Source organism: Chrysochloris asiatica, unplaced genomic scaffold, assembly GCF_000296735.1.
Source record: "Chrysochloris asiatica unplaced genomic scaffold, ChrAsi1.0 scaffold00006, whole genome shotgun sequence".
Classification (NCBI taxonomy): domain Eukaryota; kingdom Metazoa; phylum Chordata; class Mammalia; order Afrosoricida; family Chrysochloridae; genus Chrysochloris; species Chrysochloris asiatica.
This window is the reverse complement of record NW_006408524.1, coordinates 35198666-35213941: the sequence shown is the minus strand read 5'-3', so window position 1 is coordinate 35213941 and position 15276 is coordinate 35198666. Positions and strand designations below refer to the sequence as shown.

Sequence of the window (15276 nt, the reverse complement as noted above, 5' to 3'; positions counted from 1 at the left end):
TATCAACACTCACTGAAGCAGCACTAAAGAAATCAAACAACGTGTTACATTATGCAAATCTTCAGCACAAGACCTTTTTAAAGTGTTCAAGAGCAAAGCTGTCAGCTTGAAGACTAAGGTGTGCCTAACCTAAACCATGGTATTTTCAATAACCTCATATGCATGTGAAAGCTGGACAGTGACTTAGGAAGACCCTTGAAAAATAGATGCCTTTGAGTTGTGGTGTTGGAGAAGAATATTGAAAGTGCCATGGACTGCCAAAAGAACCAATAGATCCATTTTGGAAGAAGTTCAGCCAGAGTGCTCCTTAGAGGCCAAGATGGCCAAACTTCGTCTCTCATACTTTGGACATATTGTCAGGAGCAGTCGCTGGAGAAGGATATCATGTTTGGTAAGGTGGAGGGTCAGAGAAAAAGAGGAAGCCCCCCTCCACCCCAATGAGATGGATTGGCCAAGTGGCAGCATCAACAGAAGCAAGCGTGGCAACAGTAGTGAGGTTGGCCCAGGATCAGGCAGTGTTTCCTTCTGCTGTGCACAAGGTCACTATGGGTCGGTACCGACTCGATGGCACCTAATAAAAACAACAATTGTTTGTTTGAACCGACTCGATGGCACTCAGCAACAACAATTTTTTATTCTCTAAGGGTATTCACAAGATTAAGTAAATTAAATAGATAAAACAGACTTATTTGCTTGAGAGAACCTGTCTCAATATATTGTATTCCAGCAATGTACATCACATAAGTATTTTGCTTAAAAGAAAAATAGAGAATTAATTGTATGCAACACTTTTATGAAAATTTCAATGTAAGAATTAGTAATATCGCAAAGAATAGAATTTAAGAGATTTATTCTGAAATTGTAGGTTTTGGGGTCCTGCTGTAGTACTGTAAATAAGCATTAGACAGCTAACTGCAGAATCAGTGGTTGAAAACCACCAGCTGCTCCTCAGAAACCCTATACAGTGTCACTATGAGTCAGAACCAACTCAATGGCACTTAACAGCAATGACAATGTAGCCTTACTAGCAATTCTTATATTATTGGGGGCGGGGAAAAGCAAACTGAAATTGTACAGGTTGTTGTTATGTTCTATGGAATCGATTCGGACTCAGCAGCATTATAGGCCATATTGCCTTTTAGTATTTCCAGAGATGCAGTCTTTATGGAAGCTGACTGACAGATACTTCTTTCATGGAATAGCTGATGAGCTCAAATGACCAACCTTTCAGTTAGCAGTTGAGCACAAAGTGCTCTTCAGTAAAGAATGCTAGGTTATTTAGTTTCACTGATAGGGATAAGTTAGATTTATTTCTTTCCAGTTATTGGAAGGACTAACTTGGAAGTCATTTACATGTATACCTATGAGCTTGAAGGATTGAATTAAGTTATTAGAAATATTATTTCATATAGTCTTATGTCCAGGTAGATTTCAAATAAATGTTTAATTTACTATCTGATACTTTGAGCTCTGGTAGCGTAGGGGTTATGAATTGGGCTGCTAACCTCAGGGTCTGCAGTTCAAAACTACCAGCTGCTCGGCAGAATAAAGATAAGGCTTTCTGCTCCCGTTAAGATTTGCAGCCTCGGAAACCCTGTTCAGGGTCACTATGAGTCGGAATTGATTCCATGGTACTTAACAACAACAATGTCTGACCTTTGTGGTCCTCAAGGTCTGTTTGAACTGTAAGGTCAGTGGTTCAAACTCATCAACTGCCCCTCAGAAACCCTACACAGTATATCTATGAGACAGAACCAACTCCACAGCACTTAACAACAGCCAAGTATTAAAACTACAACAAAATAACAGCAAAAACAACTTTCTTAAACCTGATATTTTAGTCCGTACATGTAAATTAATAATGATTTCAGTTCATAACTTTGACACATTCATAGTTAGGACGTGCAATGGTATATAAATTTTATCATAAAATTAATAAGTGGTATTATATAAAATATGGGAAACATAAAAATAGAAATGCGAAGACCTCAATAATCTCAAGAGGAAGCATTGACTTTCTGCGTGTGGTGGTGGTAATTACGGTAATGAATATTGGTGATAGTTATATAACAAGACTGATCTCACTGGTGTCAAGGAATTTTACACATGAAACATGTTGAAATGGCGTATTTGTTTATATTTCTACAACAATGAAAATACTAAAATAAATACATACTCAAAAAGGATAACAATTGTAACATTTTATTTAGTTATTTCTAATTGAAGCACACACACACAATGGAGGTCATACTACTTTGAAAATTTCACTCTAGTGTGAGATATCTTCATCTCATTAAGTAGTCTTCAGAACTGAATCTTCACGATGGCATTCTGTCCTTAGAGTCCACATTTAAAAAGATTCATTTCATAAAGCCCAGTGCCATCCATTACTTATTCTGTTTTTAAACCAGTGCTGAGGAGAAAGGGGCTAAGATCCGCAAGAAGGTTGGAGAGGAAAGTGCTGAAATGTCTGAGTGGGCCAGCAGGGGTTGCTGTTAAAGGATGAGGCAACCACGTTCCCAGTATGTCTGACCTTGGACTCACAACATTATAGTCTGGAGTCTATTAAGGGAATTTCGTGTTTTTCCTTTGCAAGACTCACCCCCTACCACGACAAATATTTAAAAATGTTTTTTAAAAAAGTTGGGAAAGAAAACTTTTTCCCCAAAGAAATTTATAGTTCAAATTTACACCAAGTTCTCACTAACTGGAGCTAGCCAGGTTTTCACTAAAGCTTCAACTTTCCTCTGTAAAACATTAGTCACTCCCTTGGAAGAAGCCTTTTTTTTTTTAATAGAGCATGGGACAAAACAGCCACAGATGTGTGTGTAATACGATGGACTTTAGAATGTACCTGAAAAGCATTTTTTCCATTTAAAGAAAAGAGTATAAAAGAAAAAGAAAAAAAAAAAAGACTAAATTTAGATGCTAAATGTCCAGTGATTTTGTATTAAGGAAATGATAAGCTTTTGATATGTTCAAATTGTGTTTTCTTTTCCCCCTTTTCTTTATTCTTGGGAAGCTGTTGAGATTGTACCAAGTTCATTTGCACTGAACAATTCTGAAAAGTGTTCACCATTCCCATGTGTAACTGGTTGCCTTCTTATGGTGCAGGACTGTAGTGAAGCCTGTGGCCAAAGAGTTTGATGCAGATATGGTCCTGGTTTCCGCTGGATTTGATGCATTAGAAGGCCACGCCCCTCCTCTGGGGGGTTACAAAGTGACTGCAAAATGTAAGTATATAATTTTGGACTTGATGAAATGCTTTGATACTGTCCATTTTTCAGGTCTTTCACACAGAAAACACCTTTCACATGTACCTAAGTACTCTTTGGTGAGATTTTTAAAATGTTTTCAGATGTGCAATTGGCCTTTAGAAAAATGAAGTAAAATTTTTGTCCATTGGTGGACTTGACATAACATTACAGACTCTTTATGTTTTCCTAGAGTCCCATGTTACCATTTAAAGGTAGAAATGATAGGGCTTCTGCTAAAAGCGTGCTGAATGACTTGAAAGGTAATATATCCAGAAAAGCTACTGGACTTTTTGTAAAAAGAATAGACAATCACTTTTTTTTTCTTGTGCATGGTTATAAAACCAATTGCAATGAGTTGATTGCAGCTCATCGTGACTTCATGTGTGGAAGAGTAGAACTGTGTGCCATAGGGCATTCAATGAATTTTGAAAGTAGATTCCTAGGCCTTTCTTATGAGGCTTCTATGAATGGACTTGAATCGCCAACCTTTTAGTTATCATCCAAGTGCATTTGCTGTTTGTATCACCCAGGGACTCCATGCATAAGTATAAATACTTATTTTCCAATAATATTACTACAGGTATGAATGCCAGAGAATACTTTCTCCTTGCTCAGAAGCTCTGTACATACCTCCAGGTAACACTCAGGATCTGAACTGGTTCCTATTGCTTTGCATTCACAACTAGACACCAATTAAATAAATTAATTTTGTGATATTACATCTAAATAACATAGCCTAATGGAATATGGCTGAAAAGAGGATTTCTTTCAGAATACTTTCTTTGAAACCCTGGAAAGCCATAAAAGAAAAAAAAGAAGAAGAAGAAAAGTAAAATTAGACAAAGAATATGATCCACTATTGTATGCCTTTGGAAGAGTTGAAAAACAAAGAAGACAAAAAATACCAAATAGTTTTAATTGGGAGAGATGAGTTTGGAGCAAGTGTGTTTTATTAATTTCAAAAGAACCAAAGAAACAGCATCATGCCAACCTTTGTGTTTAGTTAGCTTCTCATGTGAGACAGTTTTCTGCACTCAAATTGTTCCAGCAACATTGTTAGGTAGTAGCTATTTTTAACATCTATTATTTACACAATGTTCTTGGTGCCTTGTTGTCTATTGAAAACATATAAAAGAAGCAACTCCAAAAAAAAAAAAAAAAAAAACACAATTATTCACAATTTAGTTACAACCGAATAGAGAGGTGTTTGTTCATATCAAATGTCTTCATATTCTCTTATTTTTTTCCTTGTGGAATTCTATCTAAATGGCAGGCAGTCTTTCCACTGAAGGTAGGCCTCATTTGTCACAAGATAGGTGAATAATTTAGATAAAGAAAAAAATTCGCCTCAAATAAAGATAAACTCAGGTAATGTCAAACAAATGGAGAACAAAGACAGAAATCTAAAAAAAGAAGCTCTTTGCCATTAAATCCAGGAATCTCCTCAGGAGGAAGTAATGTCTTTCTCCTTGCCAAGTGGGCAGACAGTAAGCAGTCCATTTCTCAGAACTAGCTGGGGCAGACTAATTACTTCCTTTGCTGGTTTGTTTCTTGCCAAGCCAAATTAAAATCCCAAATGCCGCCTTGGAAGATAGACTAGAAAGTAAAAGTAGTGCGGGTTCCTTTGGTCAGAGGCCTAAGTCATGTGATTTCCATGTCTTATTAGCTTTAGCGTTTTAATAGAATGCACTTACAAACTAAGACTTACAGCTTAGTTTTCCTAACCATTTGGGGGAAGCTCTCCATTGCTATCTATCCTAGGATAAATTTGCGTGTAATTTATCAAACCTCTTCTTTAAAAATAAAAGTATATGCTTCAGGTGAAAACTTACAGAGGAAATTAATTTTCCATTCAACGATTTATACACATTTTGTTTTGTAACATTGATGGCCATCTCTGTGTAACATCATTCTCCATGCTTGTTCCCTAGCTTCTTCTTTATCCTTCTCTCCTGTCCCTTCTGCCTCTGAGCTTTGAGTTTAAGTAAAACTACCCTTTCAGTCTCATAAGGTTGATCATTCGAAGAAGCACTTTACTCATGAGTGTTGTTAATTCCTTTTAAACCTGTCTTTTGGGTTTTTTGTTTGTTTGTTTGTTTTTTGATGGAAGATGATCCCTGGGGTTGAGTTTTGTTTAAGATTTGAAGGTTGTCTAAGGGCCAACGTCTCAAGTGTTCCTCTAATCTCTATCAAACCAGTGTTCCTCTAATCTCTATCAAACCAGTTGTTGTTAAGTGTTGTCGAGTCGGATCCGACCCATAGCGACCCTATACAGGATTTCCAAGGAGCGACTGGTGAGCTTGAACCACCGACCTTGCAATTCCTGTAAGTCTGGTCATTTTGATGAATTTTAATTTTGTTCTATATTTTTCTCCCACTCTATCCAGGATCTTCTCTTGATCTGTGTATCTACATTGATGTCTTTCCTCTTCTAGAAGTCACAGTCTTCCTTAACAGATGCCTTGTTTTATAAATAGAACAAACTGACATACAAGAGGGCTTCAAAAGTTGTTGGGAAAATTCCATTATCTTCTAACTCAATGTTTCCAAGAGCCTTTTGAAGCCCCCTCATATGTATGTATAAGTGATTTCATAACTGACTCTTTGTTGAGTATTTGTGATTTAATAAAGGAATATATACAGTAAAGTGTGAGAATCTCAGAGCTTGATATGTATCATAGTAAATTTTTAGTTTATTTTGCTACATGAAAGAAATAACTGAATAAAAACCTGAGTGTTATCCTGAATTTGCAATTAGATGAATTGCATGAGACTTTTATGGTATTTTGCCTAAGAAAGAGAAAATATTTATATGAAAACATGGAAACAGAGAATTCAAATGAACATTTGAGAGGTCATATGGGCCCTCAACACCATCATTTACACAAATACAGTCTTTGATAGATATCATCACAATACTAAAGATAAGATAGCAGAGCATCACAGCAGGCCAACTGTCTGTACATCATCTCACATAAGTGTACATTTGCCATCATATTTTCTAGAGATGCTGTTAGAATTTCTGGTCACTATACAGTACAGCCAGAATCACTATATAGTAGAAGCCAGGATGGTGAGCCTTCATCTCTCACACTTCTAACATGTTGTCAGGAGGGACTAGTCCCTGGAGAAAGACTCATGCTTGGTAAAATGGAGGTTCAGTGGAAAACAGAAGGACCCCAAATGAGAAACAGTGACAGCATCAAGGGGCTCAATCATAACAATAATTGTGAGGATAGCATAGGACCAGGCAGTGTTTTGTTTTGCTATTCACAGGGTTGATATGAGTCAGAACCAAGTCAAGGGCACCTAACAACAACAATGACTATGGTTATTAGAGTCCTGGTGTGGCACTGTAGGATAACCACTGCTGGACTGCTAACAGCAAGGTCGACTGTTCAAACCCACCAGCTGCTTCTTGGAAACCATATACAGGGTCATTATGAGTGTAAACCAACTAGACAGGACTTAACAACAAAAACCTTAGTCATCAACAAATGTTTCGCTATTGGTCTCTGTGTTTGCTTTCTAACCACATAGCAGATGTATTTATATTGCTTTAGTTTGCAAGTTTTAGCTAGACATTTAATATTGGGCTCTCACTGTTCTATGTCAGAATTTATCCTCCATCAGTTAGTAGGGGGGCAGTTAGGTCCTAGAATGAGGCTAGAAATGGGATGAAATCTAAAATTTAGAGTTGGAAGAGCATACAGAAATAAATATCTCATTTTATCTTTCTTAGAGTCCTGGTATGGCACTATAGGATAGGCAATGGACTACTAAATGCAAGGTTGATGATTAAATCCCAATAGTCACTCCTTGAAAACCCTACACAGGGCTATTATGAGTGGGTCAGATTCAATGATATTTAGCAACAAAGTTTCTTAATTCTAGTAAAAACCATCTCTACCCCATGTGAAACCTTTGTGTACTATTGAGAAGCCCTGAGGATACAATCCAATTAGAAACACCCCTGACCATGGTATTTTCAATCACTCAAAAGCATGGGTAATGAATAAGGAAGATCATAGCCAGAGAACTGATGCATTTGAATTATGGTGTTGAGGAACAATATTGAAATCAACAAGGATTCTCAGAAGAACATACAAATCTGTCTTAGAAGAAATACATTCAGAATGCTCCTTAGAAGTGGAGATGATGAGATTTCATCTCATATACTTTGGACATATTGTCTAGAGGGACCAGTTCCTAGAGAAGGGTATCCTGCTTGGTAAAATAGAGGGTCAGTGAAAAAGATGAAGACCCCCAATGAGATGCATATATCCTCTATCTACACATTTTATTTGTGTGCGTCAAGTTGAAGACACATAAAGTCAGAACTATGTACATTTCGGTTGAGTTTTTTCCTTCTTATCCCTGACATTCTGACTCTATAATTTACCCTGCATTGTCAAATCCTATGAAGAACCTGATAGCATTTACTTTTGTATTTCATAATGAATACCAGCTTTATTGACTGTGAAAATGCTTTCGATTATGTGGATCATGAAAAGCTATGGACAACATGGAGAAGTATGAGTATTCCTGAACACTTAATTGTGCTTATGAGGAATCTGTACCTGGACTAAGAGGCAGTTGATCGAACAGAACATGGGAACAGTGAATGGTTTAAAATTAAAAAAGGTGTGCAACAGGGTTGTATTCTTTCACCGTACTTATTCAACCTGTATGCTGAGCTAATAATCTGAGAAGCTGGGTTATATGAAGCAAAACATGGCATCAGGATTGGAGGAAGACTCATTAACAACCTGCAATATGCAGATGACACAACCTTGCTTGCTGAAAGTGAAGACCTTAAAATATTTACTGATGAAGATCAAAGAGCACAGCCTTTGGTATGGATTGCATCTCAAAGTAAAGAAAACAAAAATCCTCATCACTGGACCAATAAACAACATTCTTATCAATGGAGAAAAGATTGAAGTTGTCAAGGACTTCATTCTTCTTGGATCAACTATCAATGCTCATGAAAGCAGCAGCCAAGAAATCAACCGACATATTGCATTAGGCAAATCTTCGGCATAAGACCTTTTTAAATTGTTGAAGAGCAAAGATGTCAGCTTGAGGACTAAGGTGCACCTAACCCAAGCCATGGTATTTTCAATAACCTCATATGGATGTGAAAGTTGGACAGTGATGAAGGAAGACTGTAAAAGAATTGATGCATTTGAGTTATGGTGTTGGAGGAGACTATTGAAAGTATTATGGGCTGCTAAAAAAGAACCAACAGATCTGTGTTGGAAGAAGTACAGCCAGAGTGCCCCTTGGAGGCCAGGATGGCCATACTTTGTCTCTCATACGTTGGACATATTGTCAGGAAGTTCCAGTCGCTGGAGAAGGATATCATGTTTGGTAAGGTGGAGGGTCAGAGAAAAAGAGGAAGACCCCCAATGAGATGGATTAGCAGAATGGCAGCATAAAAGGGCTCAAGTGTGGTAACCATTGTGAGGTTGGCCCAGGAGTGGGCAGTGTTTTGTTCTGTTGTGCATAGGGTCGTTATGAGTCAGTACCAACTCAATGATACCTAACAACAACTTAATACTAACTTTTAAGAATGCATACATTTCAGCAATGCTGTCCCTCACCTAGTTAGTTCTGTTACTGGTCAAAACGTGGGGGTGGATGGATGGAAAGGAAATAATGATTACACCTGAATCACAAGGGATAAGTAAGATAAGCAGTGACTAACATATTTATCAATGATTAAGCATTATAAGTTAAGGAGCTCTCGTAGCGTAGTGGTTACGAATCAGGCTGCGAACCGCAAGGTCAGCAGTTCGAAACTACCTGCTGTTCTGTGGGAGAAAGATGGGGCTTTCTGCTCCCATAAAGATTTACAGCTTTGGAAACCCTGTACAGGGTTGCTATGAGTAGGAACCGACTCCACAGCACACAACAACAAAAACAAGCATTGTGAGTTTTAATTTTTATATTCTCTCAACAATTCTACAAGTTCAAAATAATCTGGGTATTTAGAATCGAAAATAGTTATGTAACACAAATGTAAGTGTATGTTCAAAGATACTTTATTCTCTTTGAAGAAAAATGGAAAAAGGAGGGCCAGAGATCCTTGGAAGTTATGTAGGGTTCTAAGCAAATGATAAATTTATATCCATTCAATTTTATAATAGTTTAGTAAAATAAATGCCTATATTTCACTTTTTCATGTCTGAATATCCCTCTTTTGTAATACAAGTATAATGTGGGAGCCGAGAGATTAAATGACACAACACTCAACACTTTTAAATGAAAATGAAGCTTTATTATTTTTATTTTTTAAATGAATGTTTTTTGTGTATTGAGTGATATTTTACACAGGGAAACATTAGTTTTACATTCATTCTATCGTACATCGTTTCATTGCCTTAGTTACCATCCCGTCCATGCATCATCCCCCAGCGAAAGGGTATACCTTGCATGCATCCCCCACCCCCCGCCCCACTGTCCTCAGCACACAGCCCCTTTCCCTCTCTGGGTCTTAGCTCCTCAGGCACTCCATCTCTTCACGTCAATGCCTCTCTGGGTGGGGTCCCGCTCTCCGCTCTTCTCCGTTGATGGTCCCAGGGCTCTCCGCTCCTAGACTGAAAGGTTAGTCACTCCCCTCATTGCTATAAAATATCTGCCTTTACGCTTCAGTCCTCACAATTATGACTAGATATCTCTTGTATCGTGGCTGTGCAATTTTTCTTAATATTTTGAGGTGTGCATGGCTTGTGTCACTATTTATATACTGATGAAGAAGAAATTACCAGTGATCCCTATTTGGCCATTGAGCGTTCTGAAACACACATAGGAATTAGAAAATAAATGGAAGAAACTTTTAAATGACAAAAATAGGTTCAGATGACCCATTTGTAAATAGAGATCAGCCCTCTTACTCTCACTCAGACTACAAATTCTTTACACCCATGTAACTATATTGTTTATTTATTTAGCTATATTACAATCTGCAGAAGTTTTATAAATCTTCTGTTCAGGAGTGACAGTAGATGAATGGATATTGTATATATTTCTAGCTTAGTAGTTTTTTAACTCAGGTTCAAAGACCTTCTAGATATCCATGGATAGAATTCATGGGCATGTGAACTTGGATGATGGAAACTTCTTTTGTCATTTTTACAAGCTTCACCCCTTTGATAGATAAATGGATAGATGAAATAGATAGATAGATAGATAGATAGATAGATAGATAGATAGATAGATAGTTGTGTTAAGTGCTGTCAAATTGGTCTGACTCACACCAACCCTGGATAGGAATGCCAAGGAGTGGCTGGTGGGTTTGTATCACTGACCTTGCAATCCTGCAGTACTTATCCAATAGCACCACACCAGGATTCCAGATAGATAGATAGAAATCTAGGTAGGTAGATAAATAGATAAAATTTAAATTTCTGACTTTAGAGAAAATTATTGAAAAAATTAAAGGACTTAATCAAAGAACCACAGGTCATTTGTTCAAATTCACCAACCTCTTCTTGGAAACCTTACACAGGATAGCTATGATTCAGAACCAACTTGACCACACTTAATAACAACAAAGCCCCAAAGACTTAGAGCTAAATACTTACAACTCAACACTATTTTTACTATATTCGGAAAGTTACTAAATAATACCCTAAATAATAAGTAGAGTTTTATTATTCTAAAAATTTTCCTGCAAAAAAATGAAACTAAAACAAAAACTTCCCACAATGTATTAATTATTTGTACAAAATTCTCTAAGTTAAAAAGAAATCAGAGCTTTCCATCATATGGGAGCACCAGTTTGCAGATAATGCTCCCTATTTTTGATGGAGCATTCTGCACATGAACCTTGAGAGTTACTCTTGGGCTCAAAATTACAGCATTCCAATACTTCTCTTTGTTGTAGCTGTAAGCAAATATAGGGCCCCTGGCAAAGACAGAGGGAAGCAAATTTGTAGAATACTTATGAATTTATGCTACATATTTTAATTGTGCATTTCTAACAGCTAACATAAAGAAGCAGCATAATTAATTAAATAGAAAAAAATAACAAATCTTAGTTTTGAGAATGATTTTATTTCAATGTCAGCCGAAAGATTTATTCAAGTGAATGAATGTTCCGTGTTTTACTGCTATCCTGCCTTCATTTTCTCTCAATTGCCCATTTCCTTACATCACATAACAACACAGATATCAAGTTGTAGAAGAATATTTTCCATCTGCAGTAGTTAGTTCTTGGTGTCATGAAGCAATCCTTAGGCTAGAATCACTATTCCTTTACTTTGAAGACCAAAATTGCTATAACTGTACCATAACTATGGCCAGACCAATACTGTCTATGCAAAGAAAATACATAAGCAGAGTTTGCCTTGAAGGAGAATGGCAGCTGTAATTTATAGTAAATCTGATATTGTATTTCACTGATGCGAAGGGACGCTTTTTTATATTTTCACATACCTAAAATTGGGGTGCCTCTGACAGTTGATAAAATTTGAATTGATGCATTTTTTGTTTTACTTTGCTTGGATTTTTTGACAATATATGAAATAGTGGTGGACAGATTTCAGCAGAGCTTCCAGACTAAGACAGACTAGGAAAATAGAGAAGCAGACCACTTTTGAATGGGTAGCCGCCAAAACTTTATGAATATAAGAAGGATATTGCCAGGTAGAGAGCCAGAAAATCAGTCCCTCAGGTTGGAAGACACTCAGAATAGGAGCTGTCTCTTCAAAGTAGAATTGACTTTAATGATTTGGGGACTTTGATTTGCTGATGTGGCACAACTCAAATTGGGAAAAAACAGCTACAAACATCTATTCATAATCAGAATAAGGAAAGTATGAAGTATGAATCTAGGAAAATTGGAAGTCATCCAAAATGAAATGGAATGCATAAAGATTGATATCCTAGGCATTAGTAAGCTGAAATGAGCTGGTATTGGTCATTTTGAACCTGAAAATCATATAGTTTACTATGCCAGAAATGTCAAATTAAGGAGGAATGATGTCACATTCATGGTCAAAAGAGCATTTCAAGATGAAGTACAAGGCTGTTTGTGATAGGATAATATTCATATACCTACATGGAAGACCAGCTAAAACCACAGTTATTTAAATTTACCCACCAACCATTAAAGACAGTGATGATGAAATTTAAGAATTCTTCCAACTTCTTTGGGAGCATGTCTGCTGTAGTGGATAAGCACTGAACTGTGAACAACAAGGTTGGCAGTTTGAACCCAGCTAATCAGTGGGAAAAGATGAAGTTGTTGCTCCTGCGAAGATTTATAGCTTCAAAAACCCTATGCAAGGTCACTCTTAGTCAGAACCGACTGGATGGAACTTAACAAAAACAACAACAACAAACTTCTTCAGCCTGAAATTGATCAAACATGCAATAAAGATGCATTGATAATTACTGGTCATCAGAATGTGAAAGTTAGAAATAAAGAGGGAAGATCAGTAGTTGGAAAATATGACCTTTCGTGATATAAATGATGCTGGAGATCAAGACAGAATTTTTCAAGACCAACAACTTATTCATTGCAAATGTTTTCCAAACAACATGGACTTCACCAGGTGAAGTACACAAGAATCACATACTGGAGAAGCTAAATCCTTAGCCTAAACAAGCCAAGGGGCAGACTATGTAATGGACCATCAATTACAAATATACAAGTTCAGGCTGAAGCTGAAGAAAATTCAAACAACTTCACGAGAACCAAAATATGACCTTGAATATAGAGACCAACTTAAGAACACATTTGATATGTTAGACACCAGTGACTGGAGACCAGACGAACTTTGGGATAACATCAAGAACATCATATAGGAAGAAAGCAAAAAACCCTTAAGAAGGAAAGAAAGAAAAGACCAAAATGATGTCAGAGAGACTCTGAAACTTGCTCTTGAGCATAGAAATGCTAAAGCAACTGTAAGAAATTAGACCATAAAAGAACAAAATAGAAAATTTCAAAGAGCAGCTGAAAAAAAACAGTAAAGCACTATAGAGAACTGTGCAAAGATGTGGAGTTAGAAAACCAAAAGGGAAGAACTTGCTCAACATTTCTCAAACTGAAAAAACAGTAGAAAAAATTCAGTCCTCAACTTGCAATATTGCATGATGTAGGAAGCATCAAAAAAACGAGGCAAGGAATACAGAGTTGCTGTACCAAAAAGAATTGGTCATAGTTCAGCCATTTCGAGAGAAAGCATATGATCAGGAACCAATGATATTGATGGAAGTAGTCCAAACTGCACTGAAGATTTTGGGGAAAAACTAGGTTCTGGGAATTGATGGAATATAAACTGAAATATTTCAACAAACTGATGTAGAACAGGAGGATCTTACTTGTCTATGCCAAGATATTCAGAAGACAATGACCTCATCAACTAATGGGAAGAGATCAGTATTTGTGTCCATTAAAAAATAAAGGCAACTGAAGAAAATGGGGAAATCATCAAACAGTATCATTATTGTCACATGCAATTTTACTGGTGATAACTCAAAAATGGTTGCAGCAGTACATCAACAGGGAGCTGCCAGAAATTCAAGCCAGATTCAGAAGAGGTTGTGGATATCATTGCTGATGTCAGATGGATCTTAGCTAAAAGCAGAAATTATCAGGAAGATGTTTACTTGGGCTTATTGACTATACAAAAGCATTCAACTATGTTAATCATAACAAAATATGGATAGCATTGAAAAGAATGGGTATTCTAGAACACTTAATTGTGTACCTGTATGTAGACCAAGAGGCAGTTGTTCAAACAGAACAAAGGAACACTGAATGGTTTAAAATTTGGAAAGATGTGTGCCATGGTTGTATTCTTTTACCATACTTATTGAATCTGTAACCTGAACAAATATTCTGAAAAACAGGGTTATTTGAAGAAGAATGCAGCATCAGGATTGGAAGAAGACTCTATAACAACCTGTGATATGCAGATGATAAAATCTTGCTTGTTGGAAGTAAAGAGGATTTAAAATAATTATTGATGAATTTCCAAGACGTCAGTATGGATTGCATCTCGATGTAAAAAAAAGAAAAATCCTTACCACTGGACCAATAAATAATATAATGATAAATGGAGAAAAGATTGAAGTTGTCAAAGACTTCATTTTGCTTGGATCCATAATCAACACTCATGGAAGCAGCAGTGAAGAAAGCAAACAACATATTTCATTAGGCAAATCTGCTGCACAAGACCTCTTTAAAGTGGTAAAGAGCAAAGATGCCACTTTGAGAACTAAGGTGCATCTGACTGGAGTCATAGTCTTTTCAGTACCCTCATATGCATCTGAAATTTGGATAGCGAATTAGGAAGATTGTAGAAGAATCAGTGCACTTGAATTATGGTGTTGATGAAGAATATTGAAAGTATAATGGGCTTCCAGAAAAACGGACAATCTCTCTTGAAAGAAATAAAACCAGAATGCTCCTTAGAAGCAAGGATGGCAAGACTTCTTCCTCTCTTCCTTTGGACATGCTGTCAGGAGGGATCATCCCTGGAGAAGAACACCATACTTGGTAAAGTGGAGAGTCAACAAAAAAGAATAAGACCCTAACAAGATGGACTGATAGAGTGGCAGCAACAATGGATGACTCAGAACCAGGCACTGTTTCATTCTGTTGTGTATAAGACCGCTATGAGACAGAACTGACTCTGTAGCATCTAATAACAATGAAATATAGTATATTTTACAATGTATGGCAATTTACATTCAATAAAATATACCATTTTACTCTTTGAGCAAAATCCCAGCCAAAGTCCATACTAAAATTATAGCTTAGATTTCCATTTTGTATTAATTCTCCAGGAATCAAATTATTGACTTTATTACTGAGGATTTTTTGTTTTTTTTTAAAGGTTTTTATTGTGGATTGAGTGAAAATTTATAGGGCATATCATCAGTTTCACATTCAACAATTCATAAAACATGCTGCCATGTACATCGTTCTGTAATTGTTATGTGTTCTTATTGGTTCTCAGTCCGCAGAACTTCCTTTAGGATGTTTTTCATAGCAGGGTTG

General features: G+C 36.7%; 1 protein-coding gene across 2 annotated transcripts in view; it reads left to right on the top strand.

Annotated features, from left to right (window-relative positions):
- The window catches only part of HDAC9 (histone deacetylase 9), a 717483-nt gene that overhangs the window by 534794 nt on the left and 167413 nt on the right, over positions 1-15276 (top strand). For both annotated transcript variants that reach the window (XM_006832232.1, XM_006832231.1), the window contains one exon: positions 3115-3233. In XM_006832232.1, the coding sequence (XP_006832295.1) occupies positions 3115-3233 (119 nt within the window). The remainder of the gene's footprint in view (positions 1-3114; positions 3234-15276) is intronic.